The 25,430-nt window shown below is 39.4% G+C and overlaps 2 protein-coding genes across 12 annotated transcripts in view; one reads left to right on the forward strand and one right to left on the reverse strand.

Annotated features, from left to right (window-relative positions):
- Window positions 1–1,210: 1,210 nt before the first annotated feature.
- Window positions 1,211–25,430, forward strand: part of LOC102218580 (peripheral plasma membrane protein CASK-like) — a 33,773-nt gene continuing 9,553 nt past the window's right edge. For 4 of the 11 annotated variants that reach the window (XM_023329314.1, XM_005814669.3, XM_023329318.1 and 1 more), the window contains exons 1-14: window positions 1,211–2,057; window positions 10,830–10,942; window positions 13,153–13,258; window positions 14,308–14,385; window positions 14,487–14,559; window positions 19,411–19,513; window positions 20,774–20,949; window positions 21,807–21,929; window positions 22,176–22,259; window positions 22,511–22,610; window positions 23,178–23,195; window positions 24,918–25,042; window positions 25,176–25,253; window positions 25,331–25,411. In XM_023329314.1, coding sequence (XP_023185082.1) covers window positions 1,993–2,057; window positions 10,830–10,942; window positions 13,153–13,258; window positions 14,308–14,385; window positions 14,487–14,559; window positions 19,411–19,513; window positions 20,774–20,949; window positions 21,807–21,929; window positions 22,176–22,259; window positions 22,511–22,610; window positions 23,178–23,195; window positions 24,918–25,042; window positions 25,176–25,253; window positions 25,331–25,411 — 1,323 coding nt within the window. In that variant the 5' untranslated portion in view covers window positions 1,211–1,992. The other 7 variants (XM_023329316.1, XM_023329319.1, XM_023329320.1 and 4 more) reach the window with 5 other exon arrangements.
- Window positions 15,484–17,558, reverse strand: LOC106700180 (probable G-protein coupled receptor 34). The gene is made up of 2 exons (XM_014474785.2): window positions 17,260–17,558; window positions 15,484–16,929 (listed from the first exon to the last, which is right to left on the reverse strand). Exon 2 carries the CDS (start codon window positions 16,883–16,885, stop codon window positions 15,635–15,637), a length of 1,251 nt encoding a protein of 416 aa, XP_014330271.1. The 5' UTR covers window positions 16,886–16,929; window positions 17,260–17,558; the 3' UTR covers window positions 15,484–15,634.

The raw sequence follows: 25,430 nt of genomic DNA on the forward strand, positions 1-25,430 counted from the left end.
GGAAGATTTCTTGGAATTACATTTAGAGTAAAACTGAAAGCACTTAAGAAAAGAAACATTACACAGTTAAGTCATAGACATTTCAGCAACAAGACAGTTGAAAGCGCTTTAAATTATAAAAAACATCACACAATCATCAATTATGAAACAAGCAATAAACATTCGCATGAGTCTTATTCACTGCACGCTTTGCAAAAAGGCCCTAAAAACAATGCAGCATCTCGTATCGGGGTGTAAGAATAAGGAATACACGGAATGCTTTAACCAATTGTGTACAGAAAAAAAATAATCTGTGGAGAATATTAAATGGAGACCCCTACAATCCTGTTGGAATGATTGCTTTTTTATTTTTAATACATTTGCAAAATACTCCCCCCCCCAAAAATCTAATTCTTTTAAAGTGGTATTTACATGTAGAATTTTGAGAAAAGAGACATGTCGGGGGAATGAATAAATCTGATTTTAATCCTTAAGGAAATTTGTGGGTATGTTTTCTCTCTCATTATCATGGCAAATAGAAATAATTTTGGTAATTCAAGAGAAATTTACTCTCTTTTAACTTCAGACAGTGATTGAAAAAAAAAGGTGCATGTCTTTTTATTCGGTGTATGTACACTTCTGGTTTCTGGTATATGCATATGCTAATGGCAGCAACAAATACTTTTATTTTACTTAATTGTAGACCCCTGCTGTAGAACATATCAGGTTTCATAGAGATGTTCGTGACACTGATTGGGCCCGCTACCCCAGTATTGGAAACCTCCGTTTTCAGGCATGTCCCTGATGACCCATGGGAATTTGGGAATCACTGACATTTCTGCTTATACCTCATTTTTGTCCAAGTGCAGACAATATCCGTTTAATTATTCAGCAAGTAGCCATAATGTGTGGAAATGGCTATGATTGACAGAAAATATAATTACGAGCGTAACACAGAGTCTGTTCAAATGATGGTGATAAGAAGGGGAAAGGCTGACGTAAGGTGATGAGATTTTGGTTGACGCCTGCGCGGGATACACTGACTGGAACCATTGGAGAGATTAGCAAGAAACTGTGAATGTAGTGCGCAACAACAGGACGCCATATTGGCTCAAGTTAGGCTAAAAAAAAAACCGTGTGTGGGCCTTCTTTTCTTCGTGGCCATTTTGGCTCTGGAAAGACCACTTGTCTGGTCGACAGAGGGAGGAGTCTGGCATTTCTGGAAGTCGCGAAAAAAAAAACAAAAAAAAAAAAAAAAACAGCCAGGCAAAGCCAGTCAGCATCTTGGGAAGCGTAAAACCCGAGAGCAACGAGTGGGTTTTTTTTTTTCTTCACGGTATAATTTTAATATTCTCCAGCGCAAGCGGTCTATGCAACAGAGGAGGCTGTGGACATGGTCGCGAAGGGCTTTAATTTGGGCTCGGGAAGCTGAAGCACACTGCAGCCCGAGCTCATAGCGTTTTTTCGGTGGGGATAAGCCATCTGTGATACACCAACCGGTGATTCTGTCGACTGCTAGCTCGGGTTAACCTAGCTTGCTAACCCTTCTCGAGAGTCCCGTTAGCTTGCGGCGAAAGGCAGCATCTTGGGTCGGAGCACGGGACGTGTCTGTGGATGCTGCTGCGGGTGCAATAATCTTCGCCAGTGGGGTACACACCCGAGACAATGCTAAAAGGGGTGTTCTTCTTCCAACGAACGAGGAAATCTCCACGCCCTGGGGTCTCGTCTGTGGTTACGGCTTAGCCAGCCCACCAGGAGCGGAGCTCGGGAGAAGGTGGGGCCGAAGACTGACAGCCTGGGTCGCCAGCTAAATGCGGCTAACCGGCTAATTCGGTTTATTTTAGTGTCTATTTGTGTTCTCGTTAATTTTTGTTCTTTAGGGGTTTGAGTTAGCAGCTGCGTGTTTTCCCGACGCAGCAGTAACCTCACTTGACAAAGAAATTAAGCTGACATTGATTACTTCCAAACCCCGGTGGGTGGGATTTCTTTCGGAGAGCATCCCAGCTTGCCTAGATGACCATGGCGGACGACGACGTGCTGTTCGAGGATGTGTACGAGCTTTGCGAGGTGATCGGCAAGTGAGTATTTTCATGTTCGGATGGATTGCAGTCATATTGACACGTTCACCACATCTGTTTGAAACATGCTTATGTCTTGGCGCACAGGTGTACTAGGCGAAAGGTTAATTGGACGGGTGAGGTTGGATTTATACCATCTTCACTGGTTTTAGTGCTGCCACACTAGGGTGTATTTTCCTTGCCATTAATAGACACACGCTGACGGTGTAAACACATATGAGAAACAAAAGTTCAATGTTTGTGTAAAGCACACATATAAAAACTTTCTATTTCTGCTTTATGCATATTTGGATCAATGACATCACAAGAGGCACATACTTTAGAATAGGAAAGAGTGAGCGTGTGCTTCTACTAAGCCTTGTGTAATTTTTTATTTTTTTTGCCATATTCTGCTTGGATCAGCATAAATTATTTACTAATACAGTGGCACTGCATACAGTTTGGGTTACAACTACTTTAGCTTACCCAAGCAACTTTTTTCTCCATTTTCCCTATTGTGTTGACCATATGTTATTTATATATATATATATATATATAAGTTTGATTCAAAATGATGTCAACTCTTTCTTTTGTTACAAAATATTAGCTGCAGAGGACTAGTATCTTGATTTGCAAACAATTCCTGCTTGTTTTACAGTTGACAAACAATGTTCAAAGTGGGTTTGATTGATTTTACAGGAAAGTATGTCTAGTAGTTTAAAGATGAATGCACACACAAAGGCCAAGGGGTGAATAATGTTTCATGCAGGAAGAGGAGTTTACAAGCCTAAATTGGATCATTAGTCTGATAAGATCTTGACTTGCTGGTTCATCCTCTGCAGTATGTGTTTTTCTGTTTTTGCTTGCACCCTGTTGCCATTTATTGCTTTTAATGAGGTACACACTTTTTTTTGGTAAGTTTATGCATGAAATGCAACTAACCGGTTATCTTTTTCAGTTTTCTGAGCCCAAAGCAGCCTTTTGTGCCTTTGTCTTGAATAACCCTGAACAGACAAGTCCTTAAATTAGCAGTTTTCTCTCTTTATGGCGAGTAAAGTAATACGAAACTGTCTCTCCTCTAGTTGCTGCTCACTGTTGGTCAGATGGCTGAAAGAAGGCAGCTATACTTTCCCTCTCACTTACATGAAATGCAAATTTTGCTGCTTCGAAATATTTCCAGCATCTCTGCAGGCAGAACCCAAGAAGGTAGTAATTAGTGGTGACTGATTAATCTTCTATTATTAGCTTGCTATACTTGATACTTGCTAAATTATTTGGTGCAGTAAGCACTGGAAAAGTACCTCTAAATTTAGTTGATAAAATAGAGAATAATTGCAACGCTAAAAAAATCGTAGCCATGTGTTTTAGGAGTAAATGTTTAAAATTAAAACAAGACACTCAATCATGTTCTACATATTTGTTCTAAAGTTTGATTAACTTTTTTTTTTGCAAGCTTATCTTACAGTGGTCTAAGCTGCATTCCTCAAGGGCCAGAGTCCTGCAACGTTTACATGTCTCTCTGCTTCAGCACACCTGGCTCCAATATTAGCTCATTAGCAGAGCTCTAGAGCTTGACTGCATGCTAGGGAGGCAGTTTGGCCGTTTAATTCAAGTGTGTATGACAAGGGACACATCTAAAGGATGCAGGTCTCTGGCCCCCAAGGAATGCAGTTTGTGACCACTGATGTAGCGCTATCAGGTTTCGCTTTTCAGTTCTGTCCCTAGATTTTTACAAACTGAAAATTGCATCATTCTTCTTTTTTTTTTCCACAAAAGAGAAACCAAAATCTCATTAGTCCCAGTTTAAAATTGATTTCAAGCCTTTTATGTAAGGAAAAATATCCGTTTTTCCAGCTTTATTCCCGATGACTAATTGCTGAATTTGTCCACCGCTGTCCTGTTTTTGCAGGTCAAAGAGTCTGTAAAAAATATCTGAAGGAAAATGACAATAAATACTTTTATTTATGGTTAAATAAGGGTAAACTATGGATTGAGAACATTTATTGTCAAGGCTGAATAACTACATCTTCCAGGACTCTTTTATTGATAATCTGGCACAAGGGGAGAGGAGCCGCTACTTTTCTGGGTCATTTGAGAAGATAATAACCTCTGCATTTGGTGTACCAAATCAGAACTTTATACTGCACTATATGAAACCATAAACTGCATTACATTATTGTTTTTTGTTCACAGGGGTTAAGGGAATGAGCTTATTATTTCTGACAAGTGGCTAAAAACCTTTAACTTTCTCTGTAAGTTAGAAAAAGTGCATCCAGCACTCCTAATCTCAACAAGAAACCAACACAGAATGAACAAAATAGGAGAAATATCAGTCACATTTCTTCTTCTGAAGGACAGATGGTGGCCTTGCTTTTAAACGTCATACATATTGCTCTTAGAATCCTAAACAAAAGAATGATGTGCTTAGAAAAATGCCACGAAATTTAGAGTTTTTAGTATTGAATTTGTCAGCAGAAAGGAGGAACAGGGATGAAGGCACCCTTTAATAAAAGAGGTTAAGGGTACTGAAACCGGAAATGAATGTTTTTGTTCCATTTCCTCCTGCAAGCATCGAAGGATCCGGAAACTTCTCACTTTCGATTTGAGGGCCATGAAAAGGTTGTCAAAAAGACAAACCTGCACTTTTCTAAACTGGATCCAAAGACTTTATCTTATCTTGAATGTTGAATGTTTGAAATTAGTCAAACTGGTCTCATCACTTTTATTAAATGATAACTAGAAATGCAACAAACAGTTATGTTTATAATCAGTTATTCTATTCTTTAATTGATTAATCAAAAAAGGCACATTTTAGAGATTTTTCATTTGATCACTTAAGGTTTTTTTAAACAATACAATACATAAATTAAAATATGCATATAAACAAATAACTCAATTCCATTTCAAATAAGAACATTTTATTGCCTGAAATGCAATAACATAGAATTTCTTGCATGTGTGTATTTAATTTATTTTAATTTATCTTTTTTTTTTACAGAATTTGAACTAAGTGAAGAGGAGTTCTGGGTAGAACATATTTACAAAGGAAAAAAAAAAATTGAAATCCAAATGTGTATACATGTATTTTTATATAGTTTTGGCTTAATTACTGTGTGCTATTATTTCAGCAAATTGCCTTTTTTCTGGGTCTGAAAGCTCCACTTACTGATTAATTGATATCCAAATTAGTTGACAATTATTTTGAATTATTTCCATTAATCGTTTCAACTTTAATGCTACGATCTCAATATCCTGGCAGTAGAGACGATAATTCATGGCAACACGTCCTAGCACTGCTAATCCAGCTCTGCTGCTTTTGCCACTATGACTGTGTGGTTAGAAAGCCACGTAGAGAGACGTTTGAGTCTCTGTTGTCTCTCCTCCCTGTTTATTTGATTGTTAGACTCTAGTGTGATGCTTTTAGTTTATAATGCATCTCTACAGTTGAGTAAATTCATCTGATTAAACAAGTTAAAGGTAGTACTAGTACAAGACGATGGCATGGAGGACTAGAGTCCTGCCTGAAACTTTCTGTTTTGCATATTTCAGTGCTTATAGTTGAAATTTGTTGTTTCGACTGATCAATATGTACACAACATCTGCATAACCAGCTTAATGTCATCCAGGTGTTGTCACACAGTCCAGAACAATGAGTAGAGGAGGAGACTATGTCGTCATCTGAGGGCCATTTGAAGCTTTGCTAGAAAAAGTGAAATGTCAGATTAACGTCAAAGAAAAGAGCAGAAGATCCCTCTTATCCACTCAGTTCTCCTTTGGTGGATCAAGTGTGTTGAGCCCACAGAGTCTCAGGATGTGTTTCGGCTAGGAGGAGGGGATCACTTTTCCTCAGCAGAGGGATGAGGGGGAGCTGAGGGAGATCAATGGAGACAAGTGGAGCTGGGAATGTGATGGCCCCGAGGCTACGGATATAAATAATGCTGGGAGACACTGCAGCACTCCGCCTCGTTTTTATCTCGGGTTTTATTGACGCCGCCTATAGGTGGACGTTACGGCAGGCGGAAAACGTTTAAAACGAAGCCAAATCTCCCAGTACTGACATCTTTTTTGTCGAACAAGATTCCCAATTCTGAGACTCATCAAGTATAGATTAGGGCTGAAACGATTAATGAGATTAATTGTGATTAATCAATTTACTAAAATGGTTATCAACTCATTTGCCACTTTATTGTCAACTAAACAGACTTAAAAAAAGGACATTTGCTGAAAGAACAAAATACTCAGAGAAGCTCTCTTAATGTTAATCAATAATGCAAAAACGAATCAAGGAATCTATAAATGATCAAGAATTCACTAAAGGAATACTTTGTTATTGCATTTCAGTCAATAATTTTTTTTCCTTATTTAAAAAGGGAATTAATTATTTGGCATATTTTATTTCCAATATTGTATTACAAATAGTGGTTAAATAAAGAATCTGCAGAATGTGGCAGTTTTTAAAAAATATGATTGATCGTCAGAATAATCAATTAGTGAAACAATCAAAAGTTGCAGCCCTACTTTAAATGAGATTAGGAATATAAACATTCACCACATGCTTATTGTGAGACTTCAGCTCCAGTGTTTGAAAGGCTTTGGGGTAATTTAATCAGTTTTATCTGCAATGATTGTGTTTGAATTGGGCTTTGCTTGTCGAGAAGCACTATTAGAGTTTTTATTTCCGCCCTGCGGCGCTCATTACTGCCAACAGTATTACACCGTGTGACTCAATCCAACCCAATGAAGTGATCAGTCCCCTGGCTTATTGTGATCTGGATGATAACAATAAAGTTTCTTGTGAATATTCTAGACCCTTAAAATCTCATTGTTTTGTAATTGTAGCAGCAGTGGCATTTTCTCATCAAAAACGTTTTTATTTGGGGGGGGGGGTGGTTACGAGAAAGTCCAAGTATTAAAGTTGGAGAGGCGTCCGTTCCCCATTTGGCCACGCAGACACCTCGGTCTGCCGAGGCGTGTACAGCTGCAATTCCTGCTTAGATCAATAAAGGATTGCATTACTGTCTGGGTCATGTAGCCTTCCGCTTTGCAGGGGAACAAATCAACACAAACCCTCCTCCTTAAGCAAATAAATCAGATTCTGCTTTTCTTTCTTCGGCTTGAAATACTTACATATGAACAGTTTAATAGGGATTACAAATTCAATGATTTGGACAGTTATTTGCAAGGGGTTGCCCTTGATGCAAATTATGCCACATTTATCAGCAGCTTAGACTGGAGCTTGGTCCAAAGTTGCTTTTGAAAGGTCATAAATATTCCCTCAAATTTTCCAAACTAGGTCTTGCATTACACTTTGTGGGTTTTTTAAAATGACTTTTCTCTACAAATTTATTTGAGAATTGCATTGCTTTTGTTTGCTTGTTTGTATATATGAGTTATAATAAAGGAATAAAACCCATGATGCTGAGAAGCATTAAGGAATTTCAGTATTTGCCCTGTAGCTGTTCTAGCACTTTCTACATCGTGTAGGAAGGCGCTGAAGTTGGTGAACCAAGGTGTGAAGATATTTGAGTCATCAAAACCGCTAAGTTAAGATAACAAAGTTGATTGCTATCAGTGGTCAAGTCTTAAATTAAACTAACTTTTAACAGAAATCCTGTGAGAAACTACAGAAAAAATGTTGGGATTTTTTTTGCTGTGGTTTATTCAACTTGTTTATTTAGTTATAATAGATTTCTTTCCCCCATGAAGCAGACAAGTGATGCAATCCAAGCAGCAGGCCGCCACCTCGGCCTGATGTTTGCCAACTGCTGCTGTCGGTGGGATGTGGGTGTTTTGCGTGAGCCCACCAAGTGCAGCTGCAGTGATTTCAGTAATGGCATGTGCTCCCTTCACCCCGCCGCCTCTTTCCCCCAAACACTCAATCCCTAGGCTCATTTCTGCACATGTCTGTGCTTCCATCTTTGCGAGGACACCTGGCTTCGTGACTTTATGAGGCTTGGGTGATTGGATAATTTATTTATTCCAGATGATGTGATGAGAAATACCGCTTTATTTATCGGATTAAATGGGCGTTTAAATCAACCCAGGTTTGAAATGAAGTTTTGATTTATGGGCCGTCAGGAGAGAAGAGGTGGCTGCAGGAGAAGCTGACGGGTTGATGCTCAATTGTGGTTATAGTGTTTATTAATATGCTAACAGGGTTTCCTGTGTGGTCTGGGACAATTATGGGGATTTTACTTCAGGATGGAAAAAGAAAATTATTAGCATTCGCTATTTCATTCTCTAAATATTTGGGTTTTTCTTCTTGATGTCCACTTCTCCTTCCTTACTCAACTTATTTACTTCATTTCCTATTTGTTTCTACCCTGTTTCCCTCCCTTCTTCTCTTCTCGTATCCTTTCCTATCTTATTTTGTTTTGTGCCATTCCTTCCTTACTTTCTTTCAGTCCTTGTGACCTTCCCTCCTTCTGTATTTCTTCTTTGTGTCATTCCTTGTGACTTTCTTTTCCTTTCTTTTTTGGTGACCTTCCACACTGTTTTTTATCCATGCTTCCCTGTCTCCTATCCTTTCATCCCTTCATGTGTCCTTTTTTTGCTTCTCTTTTTTCTTTTTCTCTATCTTCTGTCCTCATCTCTTTTTTTTTCTCCTTGTGCCCTTCTTTTCAGCTTTTTTCATCTCCTTTCTTTCTTCCTCACTCCCTGGTCTTTCTTTCATGTGTAAGGCCTACCTTTTTCTCGGTACTATTTGCTTCCTTTATTTTCTGTCTGCAAGTTTCCGTTATGAAAACTTTATCTCACTTGGCGCAATGTGTAAACATCATTAGCAGGATCAGACCCTGAGTTTGCTGAAAACATTGTTTATTTTCGGATACATTTTCAGAAGCAAATGCTGAAGCTACGAGACGTTTTGTGTTGAGAACCTTGCAGCAACTTCTTAGACAAGTTAGTCTTATGTTGGAGAAGTTAAGGCTGTCCTGTGTTTGGGAATAAATGTGTTTTGTTGTAAACCCAGTTTGGAATCCCTCATGCATCCTCCTCCCAGTCAAACACCTCCTAGCTCTTTAATAATAACAGGCAAACACAGCTGCTGCAGCACATAAACCCAGGAGGGCAAAGGTCAGGAGGAGGTCAGGTTCTCCCCGGGATTCCTGCTGACTTTGAGGGAAACCACGTTGTTTTCCAGACGAACGTCCAGATGCTGCCAGTGCTTGTTTTGGTCATAGCAGCAGATGTGAGCAAATCCACTGTTGCTCTCACACACTCACAGGTTTTCACACACAAATCCCTTATTTGAGGTTTCAGTTCAGAAGTGTTGTAAAGGTAGTAGTGACTGTTGCTCTGTTTTTTGTGTGTGTTTCTTTTAAGAAGTATGTATCAAAAAAGCTACATTTGTTTTGAATAATCCCAAATACTACTTTGCATGCCTCATCGTCCAGGGTGTGCATCTGATATTCTGTGTAGACTCCATTTACCACTTCCGCTGATATAAGCAGGTGTTTGGTGCTGGGATAAAACTAATTTCTAAAGAATGAATTGGAGTAGTTTGAGATCTCTGGTCGTTTCTGTTTCATTGCTGCTTGTTTACATAGCGAGAAGTTAATGACTGAATCTGTTTGACAGGTTGTCTCTGATCTGCTGCTGCTGGCAGAAACCCTTTGCCCTCCGTTTAAGTCTAAAACACTCCAGCTGACTGCTAAGAGACTCATTTTCTCCCCCTGACCGTTCTGATAAATTGTCGGGTAAACAATAATATTGTTGTTTTAAGATCATTTTCAATCATGATGACAAAATTATGCAAGTTTGCCCACTCAAAGACCAACAAACTCTAATTTTGTAAAGAACACATCATACTTGAACTGGAAGACTTTCTAAATACCTCGAATTAAACATGACAAGCAAGAAACAAATAAAATGGATTATGTAGTCTCTGTAAAAAATATAAACATCAGAATGGAAATTATTGATCTAATTTTAACATCATGTAATTGATTGTTTATTGCAACAGGCTATTGCAATAAGCAAAGTTGTGGTTATCCCTGCTGCTGATGCACTCCATACTTTTTCCTTCCACTGAACTTTCCATGTATACATTTTGATGAAGCTTTAGTTTCTATCATAGGATGCTCTTTAGAGTTCTTATTCATATCCAGGATGAATGACAACACATTTCTGCTTATGAAATATAAAATATTGATAAATGTTTATTATAATGAATGGAACAGGTTTATAAACGGTAGTGATGTGTGTTTTTTGTTTGTTTCTGTTCTCCTGCAATCTGCCATTGTTAGATACAACAGATGATTAGTGGTGCCAAACCACCGATCTGATAAACGTTGTGGTTGAAATCAAAACTTTAATGGATTTCAAATGCTCAATGATTTCCTTGATGAATCTTTTGGTGAAGTATTACCATTTCAACTGGTAATGAAGCTGATCTGATGATTAATTATGAGTTTAACAGGAGATTCTTGCTTGGTTTTGTGCCAGGATTACTCTCCATCCATCTTCCTATCGACTTCTCAAAGGAAAAACATCTCAATGCTTGAAACCGACTTTCCAATGTCTTCTGCCTTGGAAAAAGATTATGTGGGAAAAGTCTTACTTGCGCCGGTCTCTGTAATAAAGCTTTTATTTTAGACTTTACAGCTGCTCCGCACTATAATTCCCACTGGCACAAGCGCTGGAAGCTACGTAGCCTAGCTAACCACGCTGCGAACAACCCGGAATGTTCTTGGAGACAACCCGCCAGTGTGTGTGTGTGTCTGTGTTTTTTACGTGGGATAGAGACACTTCACCATGTGTGACTTTGACTAATTTGGGCCGTTTGCGTTGCAGGGGTCCCTTCAGCGTGGTGAGGCGCTGCATCAACAGGGACACGGGCCAGCAGTTTGCCGTAAAGATTGTGGATGTGGCCAGCTTCACCTCTAGCCCCGGCCTCAGCACAGAAGGTGAGAAAACCAGCGGGAACGACTCCACGGTCTCTCAGGTTTAAGGAATATTTCCAACCAGAAAGGAAAATTTCAAACTGACTCTTTGGAATGATTTAAAAAAGAATAATTGTAGATTATTCCCTGTGCTGTTGCGTAAACTCACCCACCTGCCTCTCCTTGTGGGCTAAAACAACAGTTGGAGTAATCCACAAATACTCCTTGGCTTTGATATCAAACACAACGACCCACAGAGAGCGTATCATCATATTTTCACAGAAATAAATCAAGCAGAACGTCCCACAGATGAGGTTTATGTCGAAATGTTCATTTTTGTGCGACACAACGCGTTTCACTGTGCAGGTTTGTCAACGAGGGAGATTAGAGCTAAGATCAGAGGTGTGTGTGTGGTTGTGTGCATGTTGGTGGCATCGTTGGCATCCATCATGTGCCATCTGCGACGCCCCAGCCAGAGATGAGCCCTGCAGCCAGTAACAGCAAGACAAGGAAATGAACTAAGGGGGCTGACATGGAAAAGGTACACGATGAATGAATTCACCTGCAGTTTCCTACCTAAAATACAGATTATTTTACCAACTTCAGCCATGTTTGATTCATTCGAATGTCTGATTAGTTGGATGTTTTCTATCTCTAATTAATTTGATGGATGTAGATGTAAAAATTCTTAATGGTGATGAATTGAGATTTTTTTCTTTTTGCTAAGGAGGGTTTCTACAATTCTCTCTCCTTTTTGGTTCAGATGTGGTTTTCAAGCTGTTTGATCTGCTTTCAACAGACCAAAGATTATTTCATCAGGTAGTTTGTTTAATTCAGGCATGTGTGAAAGCTCGTCCGGACTCTGGTTGTAGACCAACAGAGAAAATTGTGATCGGGCTGAAAATATAGCTCTTAGTTTATTTAGAGTTGAACCCGGAAGCGGTTTGCTTCCAGTGGGAAAGAAACAATCTGTCCCACAAACCACAAAGAGAAGCTAACATCTCCAATATGTATAAATTAATGATGTGTGTGTGTGGGGGGGATCTAAAAGCTTTAAAATGGGTCTATACAAATATAGAAGTACATTGTAGTCCCTCCCTATCTGTCTTTTTTCATCTAATTCAAATTTAGTAATTAATTAATCATTAACTGGAGTATACAAACTCAGAAAAGGCCATTTGCTGAAAGAAAAACATACTCCAGTAATTCAGCCTAAACTGCACCAAAATATCTACATTTTTCATTTTCTATTAAAAATATTTTCCTGTAAATATGTTCTATGTGTTTCTGATACTGAATAAAAAGAGACTTAAGTGATTTACGTTAAAAATCAGCAGAATGTTTTTATATTTTTATTTTTATTGATTGTCAGAATAATGGAGGGAGTTATCAGTACTAAAATAGTTTTTGTTTGCTGCCCTCATTCAAATGGGAATTAGAGATTGGTGATGTTTTTGTGATTAAATGTTAAATCGGTTTGCCATACTCACCTGCTGCAATTTGCTGACCAGGCGGTTTGGTCGTCGTTCAGTAAAGCAGTGAATCCTTCCTGTAGTCCTTTGTATGAAACATCCATTAAAGGCCATGATTGAAGCTTTTACTGTAAATCTACAATTGCTTTATTCCTCGTATCAGCAGATGAAACGGCCAGATTGTCATCTGTGTCAAAATAAAGTTCAAAGCGAACATTACGTAACACGGTCTGGCCGAACCATCCGTGGAAGATTTGGAACGGGGCCAGAGGACGGCATCGGTTCCTTTCAGAGCGCTCCAGGCCCCGCGCGGACATTAGGTCGCATTGTCGCTCTCGACAACGAATAATCAATGAGACGGCTAAGGATGAGCGTAGAGAGGAGGGGAGAAAATAATGGAAGAAAAGGGGCTCTGTAGTTGTGGGATGGGGGAACACAGTTTCTCTGTCTGTTGCATAACGTCGCTGCTCCGTTACGACACAGACAGCCAGGAAATGTAGTGTGTAAATGGGGGGTTTTATGGACTCAACAGGAGCACATTGTCAGATTGTTATTGCAGTTCCAATCCGTCATAACCGCTTCACTCAATGAAATGTCATTTATCGCCCTCTGGTGGTGACATAGGGCAGTGACAGATGTGTTAGGTGGACTACTTGATGAATGCAAACATTTTATTTTACATCATTTCCAGCCTTTAATCTCAGCTTTTCTAATAAGACTAATAATTGAAGTGGACTTTGATCTTTAATTTCTCTCTCCCAGATCTGAAGCGAGAGGCCAGCATCTGCCACATGCTCAAGCACCCCCACATCGTGGAGCTGCTGGAGACCTACAGCTCTGATGGCATGCTCTACATGGTCTTTGAATTGTAAGGTTTGCTTTAATCAAAACGCCAACTCTGACAAAGCAGTGGAGAGCTTTTTCAAAAACCCTAATAGATCCGTATGTTATTACAGATATGAGTTATGGTTAGTGGGACTGTACTGTACATGTATGAGTCATGAACATTCCGCTTAGACATGCACCAATAAAAGCCACAAACCATGCTAATTCTGCTAACTGAGTACAAATAAGTGGTGATTGTCATTTCCCTGTACAAAAACAAGCTGTACGTTGTGCCATTTATACAGCTGGTGGCAAGCTTGGCAAACCACAGGAACAAAACATTTAACACACTTGCACAACTCAAGATTCAGATAAGAGGTTCTGTCAATAGATTAACTTGATTCAAACTTGACTGATGAGGTTTTATTACAGCAGAAAGGCTAACATTTGGTTTCTTAATAGAGCTGTTTTAACAAGTTGGCATAATATACACTGCTCAAAAAAATAAAGGGAACACTTAAACAACACAATATAACTCCAAGTAAATCAAACTTCTGTGAAATCAAACTGTCCACTTAGGAAGCAACACTGATTGACAATCAATGTCACCTGCTGTTGTGCAAATGGAACTTTGTACAGAACAAAGTATTCAATGAGAATATTTCTTTCATTCAGATCTAGGATGTGTTATTTGAGTGTTCCCTTTATTTTTTTGAGCAGTATACTAATCTGGACTGGATTGCATTGCAACTGGGATTGAATTTCAATCCGTCTATAAGGATGAATTAAATATTTCTGTATCTAAATTCGAGCTGCTGTCCAGCTTTTGGCAGTAACAATTTTTTTTTTTTTTTTTTTTTCAGAAAAATTAAGTGATATAAAAAAATTCTTACACATTTTAATATTCAGTAAAGGTGTCTAATTCCTGTATTTTGTTCAGGCAATAAATTAAAAATATTCCTAAGTTTTCCAACATTAAAAAGGTTGTGGAAGTTGTTGGGTTTAAATTATGAAACTTGCAGAAACCTTGTACTAGAACGCTTATTTTTATCTTCCCTTATTGCACTGATGAATGTTTCCTTTCTGTCCCAGCATGGATGGCGCTGACCTGTGTTTTGAAATTGTTAAGAGGGCCGATGCAGGGTTTGTCTACAGCGAAGCTGTGGCCAGGTAGGACACAAGAAATTATTGCACTTAAAATAAAATAAAGTGTGTGGGTGCCCTAAATAAGTCCCTCCCTGCTTCTCTTTCTGCTTTTTTCCCCCATGTAGCCACTACATGAGGCAGATATTGGAGGCCCTGAGGTACTGCCATGACAACAATGTGATTCATCGAGATGTAAAGGTGAGATTTAGTCACCGGGTAAATCCAAATGAGAGAAATACGGTGCTGAAACTGCAAACAATCCTCTTGGGTAAAATCAAATGACTGCTGCCAACTTTGACCTGATGTTGATCTACACATTCTTAGGTTAAATAAAAGCTTTACACCAATGACTAATATCTGCTCTATAGGGTAGGTTGACATTGAGTTTTTTGGGGGGTTAAAACAATTTTAAAGTTTGAAGTATTTGCAAATAATTCAAAGTGAAATATTAGCATATATTATTAACTTTTTTTCAGCCCTCCTTTATTTTGATACCTCTAAATAAAAGTTCCTTTAGATGTCACCTTAATAGTCAGTGAAGTCTATGTGTAATTTAATATTGGAATAAATGCATAGTAAATAATTGATTTTATTGATTAATTTAATTTTCTGTTTTTGAAGATTTAAGTTTAGGAAAATTAACCAGCGCACTTCTTGGGTGTCCATAGTTCAGAGTGATGTTAGCTCACCCAAAATCTTTTTTGGCAAGCATGTTTCACACCTTCTCTTTGTTTTTTCTTTGAATTCAATTAAACTCACGGGATGAAATAAAAGCAAGTATTTAAAAAGTATGTTCTTTTATAATTGTTTTATGGAAAAAAGTGAGAATTGGAAATCAAATTTTGTATTAAAAAGATTTGACATTTTATTTTTAAACCATATCACTCAGCCCTACGAATAACCCTGGAACTTGTTGCTCTTTTTCCTTTTTTATTTTCTTCAGTTTTATGAATACTTTTATGAGGCTCCTTTTTGATGCCGGTTGAAGTTTTATTTTAGTAAGAATGCTTTTTTAAAAATGTTTTATCATAGGTAGTCATATTTTTCCATTTTAAATAGTGAATATAAGTGGGAGACAACTTGTCTTGAAAAATACAATGAAACAACAAAAACACCGTCTCATACATTCTTGGGTAAAAGCTTTTAAAAAGACGAGTATGAATGATCTAACAGTTATACAGCCAAAAGAAAACAAGATATTGTTAAAAAAAATCAAAAGTTCTGTTTCAGCTTCAATGTGGCTTGGCATTCTGCCTTCTTGACTATCTTACGATCACTGAAGACCAGCAGGAGGAAGTGTAGTTGCTTCTGTGCGACGGAGAGTGGAGTTGATGACACAGAAGCTGGTTCTAGGTGTGAGTGAAGGATTGTTGAGGGCTTGTCCGGGTGTAGCCAGCGGTGCGGACCCTCGTCTGTAATCTATGGTAGAGCTGTTCACTGTAACATCTTGAAGATATTGACAATGGTTGCAGAGCCGGTGTCCAAGAACCCGCAGAGCGGTTCTGCGCACTGAGCCGGACAACAGAAAGTACATGACTGGGTCCAAGCAGCTATTAAAGGTGGACAACAGGAGTATGATCTCGTTGATACTGCTCACCATCCCCAGGTATGTGCAGGATGCATTGGAATTTATTTGGGACTGGATGTACACCGGACGGAAGATGTGGTAGGGCGCAAAGCAGACAGTGAACAGAAAGAGGACAAAGAAGGACTTCTTGGCGGTTCTTTTGTACTTGGATGCATTGGGAAGCTCTGGCTTCTTCTGTGACAGCTGAAGCAACCTTGAGGCGATTTTGGCGTGGGAGATGACCATCATGATGAAAACCAGCCAGAACAACACCACTAACATTGCATTGAGATAAGCCTTCCAGGTGACATTGCGGCGCTGCCTGTACTCAAAGCACTGGCCGTTGAAGTCTTTGTCCTCCTTTGTCACGGCCATCACCATCGTCCCAATCAGAAAGATACTCCATATGGTTCCACACACCACCCAGCTCCAGAGCTGCTTATATCCACAGAGCCTCCCCCACAAGCTCCTCCTAGCCCTGCCTCTCCCTCGCAGCCTCACGTACCGATCCAGGCTGATGAGTCCCAGCAGCAAAATGCTTGTGTACATGTTCATGTAGAAACCGTTCCCCACCAGCCTGCAGGCCACTGTCCCCAGCACCCAGCGGTCTCCGTTGAGGTGATGGAACACCCTGAACGGCAGGCACGCCAGGAGGACCAGGTCGGCCACAGCGCAGTTGATGAGGAACACCCGCACTGAGTTGTGCTTGGAGTGGAGAAAGAGGAACACCCACAGAGCGAACAGGTTCCCCACAAGCCCCAGGACAAAGAAGAGCGAGTAGAAAACCGCCAGCGGCAAACGGAGTGAGGCGTTGTCCAACGTACAGTTTGGTTCAATTGTGGCATTGGGAGAAGAATACGGAGTGATTCTTGACATGAAGGACAACACTGATGGAGATGCAGTAGAAAAGGAAGCGTTTGGAGGTACAGAACCCGCAGCGAATGGTAGCAAGGTCATGGTGTGTCAATTCTGTTGAATTCAATGATGTTCAGCAACACGATCTGCAAAGGAAAACATTTTTACTTATACAGAAAAATAAATCAGCTACAGACTTATGACGCTATGAAACCAATGTGCAGACAGGTGAGTAATATGTCAGCTGGATTTCCAAAGTTCACTCTAATTCTCTCATGACAAGGTTAACCATTTCTGACATTAAAAAGGGACAGCACCCTGCAAACTTTGACCTCCAAATACACATTTTCATGAAGTCACTCAGTTTGAGTCAGTCTTCTTGAATCTGGTGTTTTATCTAAGACTCATTTGAAAGTGTGCAAATGAAAAATGGATGTTAATTTGACGCTAGACTAGAATAGAAGCCAAACACTCACCATTAATCTTCCTCTCAAGCAAAGCTTAGCTCAGCTGTGGTTTTCGGATGCCACAGGACATATTTAGATGTGCAGCTGGAGAGGTCCCTCAGACATTTTCCTCCATCGATTACTTAAAAAAAAGCAACAACAAAAAAATCCCTCCACCAGAACAGACTTGGCATGCAAACCGAATAGAAACTGCTGTTGAGTTCTCACTGTCTTTACCTTTAGCTGCAGTCTTTAAATGAGTCACTGCAGCAGCATATTTGTTGCTTTCCCTTCGCCCTATCACCAATCTGATTGTACATCTGTCAGTCCTCTCGTCACTGCCTCTCTTTTCCTCTTTCGCTCTTTCTGCTTTTCTTTATCTTGCAAAATCTGTCGGCATTGTCCACACCCCCTACTCCCCCTGTGCTACCAAAAGATACAATACGTACAGGAAGTAAAACCCACCACGACTCTGTCTCCAGGTTTTCTTTCATATGATGCTTTTTCTATGCATTTCATTTCAATGCTATCAGTTGTATGAACTGGGACTGTCTTATATTATCTGGTTGCAACTGCAGGCAAAAACATCAACAGTGCAGTTTTTAAAGAAGTTGTATAAAATGAACATTTAAAATATAGGGAAGTGGGTGAGTTCACTCTTTGCAGTCTTGAGCGTATTTAGAACTCAAATATAACTCGGAACTGCTTCCTTGCGATACTTTTTCTGCATTTTCTTTAGTGTACTTTTTTCTAGTGAGATTAGGAACTCTACTTTCCACGTGCCAGAGGTTAGAAGGGAGTAATTCCATGCACATAGTGATGTTACAAGGCAAAACAAATATTTCAGTGTATAAATACTACCAGTACTTGCTCTCAAGGTGAATTTATTGTGCATCCTAATCCACACAGGATCAAAATTTTAAATCAAACTCCTACAAATATTTGGCTAAATGATTTTTGTATAAGTCACCAAGATTTTGGCATAGTTTTGCTGGATATTTGACCACCTTGCATAGCAGAAATTGGTTGAGTAGATGTGATCGACCACTGTATATGCCTAAACAATAGAGGTAAGACTTGGAAGACCAGTATAGAATCTTACTTTTGCCCATTTTTTAACCATTCTGAAACTAGTTTTGTATTTTTGTGTTCATTAAAAAATGTTATCCAAAAACCACCACGGATGAAGTTAACAGTAAACCACTGAAATACCAAAGTCAGGGTTCTGATTAAAAGGAAACATCAACTCCAAAACACCATTTACATAGTCTGACATTTGCGGTTGATCACGACTTTGAGCCAAGTGCCTGCTGTAAAACAATTTTTATTTTGTCATGATGATAAAAGCATTGAGTCAAGATGAGGGTTTAACACATTTAAACATTGTAGCGTCTCACAGGTACAGTTGTACACAACACACAAAACTAATTTTGATTGGCTAAAACGGAGCATATGAATTTCTGATGGAGCTAACTAAATACAGCATGCATGTTTCAAGACTGTGCTTGGTTGCTATGAGGATTTTATATTTATCTCAAAATAGGGAAAGTGAGAAATTAGGAATTAACACTGTCACACTTCAGGTGTTTTGTAGCACTTGAGTGTAGATGTAGCCATTTGTTAAAACTGAAGTGTGATGGGAACGTCTGCTTCTACAAGGCCACTATTTACATCAGCTTGGGAACTTGTAGCCCTAACTTTTAAAGTCAGTTTGACACATTGAAACGTGCATATATTTGTTCTGTTAATAATTTGAATTTTGACAAAATCTCACTGTTGAAATTGTAATGAGCCCCTTGCAGTTCATGGTGTTTAACCCAGACCTCTTATGCTAAAACACGGCATTATTGGAGATCCATTTGATCGCATCTTGACCTCAACATGGTGCATCATCTGGTTTAAAAGGGCATCATGGTAGCATTATGTCTATGCACAATCCTCATTTTGTCATTGTGAAACTAAGGTGCAAAGCATTTGATCACGTAAGAAAAACACTTCTGCACAGAGCCAGAAATGCAATGCTCTGCAGGTTGCAGTGAGCTAGTAAGAAAGATTTGGTTTGTTACTTTCAGGGATTTTTTTGTTTGTGTTTTATTAATCCATGGTCTTATTTAACCTCTCTGTAGTTTGACTTGTCTTCATTTTCATTCTCTTTGATGTGTTTCTTGTCTTCCTCTGCAGCCTCATTGTGTGCTTTTGGCTTCAAAAGAGAACTCTGCTCCCGTGAAGCTGGGAGGATTTGGAGTGGCAATCCAGCTGGGAGAGTCTGGTTTAGTAGCTGGAGGTACAGATCATCACGCCTCACCGTTGATGTCCACACGCTTAAAAAAATCACAAAAAATAATAAGTTCAGAGCTTATTTGAGATACACATACACACAGTTAAAGTAGACATATTAACAGTTTATAACCCCGTAATCAAGCCTTTTTTAAGAGTAAGCTGAAATCAAAACGGAAGTATCACTAGTGCAAATTTAGCAGTCGTGACTTATTTCCAGTTGTGGTCTGAATTTATGTTTAGTCATGATGATGCTTGATGCTGATATAACTTTTGTTTTTAATTGTTCTATTGAGGGTGGAATAATTAGACGACAGACAACTTGTGATTTAATGAATTATTCTAGATTTTCTCTTTTTACTACATGGACAAATTCATAGATAAAGGCTCAAAAATGTACATACACCCTGACTAATATTTGATCGTCAGCTGTACACTTTTGTAGCTTGTGGTGCATTTCTAAGTTCAGAACTGATGTAGCTCTTTTCAAGTGGCTCGTTTCCTGGCACAGGAAGTAGCCCCCAAATTTAAACGGAGACAAAGTTGAGTTTTCAGTTCAACTTTTAATCGTTTAACGCTAAACTGTCAATTTTTTGATAAAATAAAATTGGTTTGAATGATCAGAACTGACTACTGCTGTAACACCAATGTTTCAAAAACCTAAACTTTGAATTTGGTAACAACTGCACAATGATTCTCAACACTGTCAACTAGTTTAGAAATGGGAAATCAATATGGCAAAATGAAAATATTGTCTGTGCCAAGAAAACCTTATTAAAATACCAGAAGCTTGTAAATGGCTATAATACTTGAGCTGCAACTTGCTTTCATTCTAAGCAATATGCATTTTAATTTCATTGTAATTGATCACATTTGGCTGATTAAAAACCTTCTGCAAATGTAAATTTTCCTGCTGGGGAAAAAACATCTCTGCATCTCAATCTCCTCCCCTTCCTTTTCATCTTTAAACTGAGCGATTCAACTTTTCTGAAGTGAACCAGACAGGAAAACTGAAGTTGCTCATTTTGTTATGCTAGTGTGGTTAACGTGGTCTTTAAAGCGAAGCACCTCTCTTCACAGAAACGAGCATTGCATTTTCTATCTCAACACAGGCTAACTAAACCCAACCAGTCGATTTGTTGCAGCTGTTGCACTTTCACATCCTCTACAGTCGTTATCTCTTCACAACCTCTGCCTCTGATTTCATTTAAACTCGATTCCTCGTGGGTGTGTTTTATTGCGCTGTGTCTTTCCCTCCCATTATCAGGTCGGGTCGGCACGCCTCACTTCATGGCCCCGGAGGTGGTGAAGAGGGAACCGTATGGTAAACCCGTGGATGTGTGGGGCTGTGGGGTCATCCTCTTCATCCTGCTCTCTGGCTGCCTGCCTTTTTACGGCACCAAGGAGCGCCTGTTTGAGGCCATCATTAAGGGCAAATACAAGGTAATGCATCAATGTTCAAAACTTTTGAAAATTTCATAAACAAATATTCACACTAATAGACGTTAAAGTTGCACAAATCACTGGCCTACCATTATTTTGCTCATTGTCCCTTAGCTATTCAAATATGTCACTTGAGGAGCCCAAGGCGTACTTTGGTTTTGTCATGTCTAATAAAAAAGCACATTAGAAGACAGATCAAAGCTGCAGTGTAGATGTTGGAATGATGAAACCAGAGGCCAAATGTTTAACCTAGTCCTAACCTTACCCACTCCGCTGTGGAACTGTCTGTCTTTCTTGGTCAAAGTGGGCAAAATTGTTTGATTCAGCTGTGAAATAAAAATCTGAAAATTGTGGTGTGTCTTTGCATTCAGTCTCCCATCACTACCTTGTTCATTTCTAAAGATCTCAGAGTGGTAGGAGATCTTCTTTAAAACATCACTTTAAGTTTTTTTTATCTATATTTTGGTCTGGGCCTTGACTAGGCCATTCCCACACAGTTCTACAGTTAACCAAAGCAGCTCTAGCTCTGTTTCTAGGGTTGCTATAGGGTGAAGCTTTGCTTCCGTCTGTATTTGGACATAACACTGACCATAATGCAACCACCATCACGATTTCATAATCGTGGTGGCGATTATGAAAGGCAACTTGTTCTGTTTTTCACCATATGAGGCCAAAATCGTGATCATCTGAGCAGGCTATCTTCTTTCGCATTTTTGTGTTTTTTTTATATGTCCCTTGCGGTAAACAAGACTTCTTCTTATTGCTTTCTTCTAAGAGTCGCAAACGTTTTCAAAATCGACTTTTTTTTTTCTTGTCTCGGCGACAAGTTTCAGGTGATTCTGAACATGTTTGTGCAGATGAACCCTCGCCAGTGGGCTCACATCTCTGAGAGCGCCAAGGACCTGGTGAGGCGCATGCTGATGCTGGACCCTGCAGAGAGAATCACAGTCTACGAGGCCCTGAACCACCCCTGGCTGAAGGTGAGCCACAAACACACACACAGCTCCTGGTACAACTGGTGTTAAAAATGTTTTTAAATCAGCATCTCCAAAATAAAAATAAGGCAGAAGGAGGAAAGGTTAGCTTTTCACAGTCACCTTTCTGACATGGGTTCTTTTTGATGCTGACTCGAAAAGCACTTCCTCTCGCTCAAAACCACAGCGCTGCTTTCACATCCGTATGGCTGCAGCCTCATCTGCTTTTTCTCTGCGCGTTTCCAACTCTAGGAGAGGGACAGGTACGCCTACAAGATCCACCTGCCGGAGACGGTGGAGCAGCTGAGGAAGTTCAACGCCAGGAGGAAGCTGAAGGTCAGCAGACTGCTGATTTTGAAGCCCGGATTAGAAACTAGCAGGATCAGCATGATTGGTGATAAGAGGAATTGACACCTCTGCTGTTCTGTGCAGCTGCCTTCAATAACCCACATTTTGATTCTTGGCAAAAGCTTTTCTCTGAAAGAGTTAAAAAAAAAAGTACACCCTCTGAGGTTTCATACACCACACACACGAGGGTCTGCTCAGGTTTCATGTAAAACCCGTTTGATCTGCCGTCTATTTCCCAGGGTGCAGTGCTGGCTGCTGTTTCCAGCCACAAATTTAACTCCTACTATGGGGACCCTCCAGAGGAGCTCCATGACTTCTCAGATGACCCCACCTCCTCAGGTAAACCACACACAGCAAATGTCGCCACCTCGTCTCTGAACGTTCTCGTTCTCCCCATCATATACACACCGATGTGTGCAGTAAATAAAAACAAAACATCAATGTTTACACTTCTGGTTTCTGCCCTGGTGTGACTGTCAGCTGTTGCAGCAGAACTTCCCAGTTTTAATGGAAACATATATATTGCAACACAGCCTCACTTCTCTGTCTCTGCCTCTGACTTTCACTTCCTGCAATAAGAAGACTCTATATTGGCATATTGAAACCTTGCGTGTGTGTGTTCACATCCTGCAACAAAGAGCAGGCGTGTTTTAGTGTTGCCTGATGAATGGCTCAGCTAGACAAACTAAAAGCATCAAGCACGTCCGTCCTGCTGAGGTTGGCACTCTGTAGCAACCACACTTCCTTGAGGTTTATTTTAGCTCCTGCAGAGCTTTAGACAGGTTGACCGCTCTAGATCCCTCTGTTTTCCCTCAAACTCTATATCCACATTTTGCAGCAAACTTCCTCTAATTTTAGCCTCTCTTTTTGTGGTGTTCTGTTTTTTTTCTGCTCTGCTGTCTGTAGGACTGCTAGCTGCTGAAAGTACGTATCCCCCTCCTACCCATGCTTAGAGTGTTCTCATAGCACCACTTTGCATTATAGATGCATTTTCCTTCATGTTGGTGTTGAATGATGCAAACACTAACTCCATCCTCCTGTGTCTCCCTCAGCGTTTATTTTTCTGTCTCCCTTTTGAGAAATCTGATGTAACCTTTTTTCTTTGATTCCAAATGCTTTCCCTCTGAACCATAAAGATGATTTGCTGTTTACACGCATCTTTAGAAAAACTTTTAAGAACAGTATTCATCAGTATAGATATGAATTCGCTTTATATTAATCTTGTGATGCATGTAAACACACATGTAAAATGTTTTCATAGTGTTATTAATGAGTAAATTTGCATGCTTGCTCCTGCTGTATTTCTGTTTTTGCCCAAAATGCAACCCTGGCGCTACTTGATTAAATTAGACTTCTTTATATCCTCTCTTCAGCTGCATTTTGTGCTAAATTGTATTATAAACGTGGGGAAAATGTTGATCTAACCATTTAACAGAACTACTTTAATTTATTTTTTGTTTTACTTCGTTCCATTAAACATCATCCATTATGATGCCACCTTTAAGCTGAGTTAATATATGTGACTGGATACATTTTAAAATAATTACTCTTTTGGTGCTTCGGCTATAGCATCTTGTAAAAAGTATTCATACTTCTGGAACTTTTGCACAAAGTTTTTGCACATAGAGGTCAGAGGTTAGCAACCTTTGCAATTTAAAAGTCACTTTTGACCTCACTGCTACAAAGTGAAATTTGTTTGTAGGTGCAAAAAAGGAAGATATTTTCAAGTTGACCTAAAATGCTTGGTTCATCATAGCGAGAAAAAAAAGACAGCTGATTGAACTTTTTCCATAAATATAGAAAATGAACTAATATCCATAGCCCATTTAACATAAAGCACATAGTTTGAAGATATTTTTAAAGGCTTCTGTTGGTATTTTATGCTTGAAAACATACAACATAAAATAACTTCTAAAATTAAATTCTCTTATTGCTTTCACTATTAAAAACACTTCTTCTTTGGTTTTATGAGTCACACGCGATCATTACGTTGCAGAAAATGACCTAAGCCGAAAGGCCAAGCAAGCAGACCATTAGAGAAGCAAACAAGAGAAAATTTGAGCTTGAATTCAGAAGTATTTAGAAGGAATTATTTTTTGTTACCAGTTTGTCATACAAAAACAGTTTTATATGACAGTTTTTAATACATTAATGTGATAAAGGTTCAAGGTGTGTGAATACTATTTGATGTAATTAGCTGCTCTGTGCAGTTTAAGGTTTATCTTAGAGGGTGTGTTCTAGAATCCATATATCAGATCCCAACTCTTTCCTGATTTATTTTCCACATATTTTTCTTGAGTGCCCCTCACTCAAACTGTGATTTTTTTGAAGTGACTTTCCTCTGACTTTTCTATTGATGCCATGTACCGCTGTTTCTCTGGTTTTGCTGCATGTATGGGCGATGCAGCAGGTACTTGGGGGTTAAATAGTTTTGTGTGTGTTTTTCTGTGTTATGACTCCTTTTGTGCATTTTTTTGGTGTGGCACTTTTTTTCTTTTGCTCGTTTGTAGATGTTGTTGCAACCTTTGTGTCTGTGACTAGATGTTTGGTGTTTTCGTGTTTGTCTAGTGCTGAATGCTCTGTGTCTTTGTGAATATGTTTGGCTACAGTCAGGATGATGGTATAATGTGTGCATGCATGTGTGCTCAGGGGCAGTATCGCAGGTTTTGGACAGTTTAGAGGAGATTCATGCGTTGACGGACTGCAGTGAGAAAGACATGGACTTCCTGCACAGCGTCTTCCAGGATCAGCACCTCCACACCCTGTTAGATGTGAGTTAATCTCAACCTTTTTCCTCTGTAATATCAAAACTGTCCACTAGATGTCAGAATCAATCAGGAATATGTTTAAGTTGTTGCTTTTGTTGCTATGCTTGGGCTGTATTGTCATCGTTATATTTTTCAGCTGTATGACAAAATCAATACCAGGTCGTCCCCTCAGATTAGAAACCCTCCAAGTGACGGAGTGCAGAGAGCCAAAGAGGTGAGGCAGTTGATTTTCACACACTACCCATTTTATTATCTAAATGCTACAAAATAACACACCTAATGTCTGCGCAGGTACTGGAAACCATTGCCTGTTACCCGGAGAACATGGAAGCCAAGGAGCTCAGGAGGATCCTCACGCAGCCGCACTTCATGGTGGGATCATCTAGTACAA

Source organism: Xiphophorus maculatus, chromosome 24 (genome assembly GCF_002775205.1).
Source record: "Xiphophorus maculatus strain JP 163 A chromosome 24, X_maculatus-5.0-male, whole genome shotgun sequence".
Classification (NCBI taxonomy): Eukaryota; Metazoa; Chordata; class Actinopteri; order Cyprinodontiformes; family Poeciliidae; genus Xiphophorus; species Xiphophorus maculatus.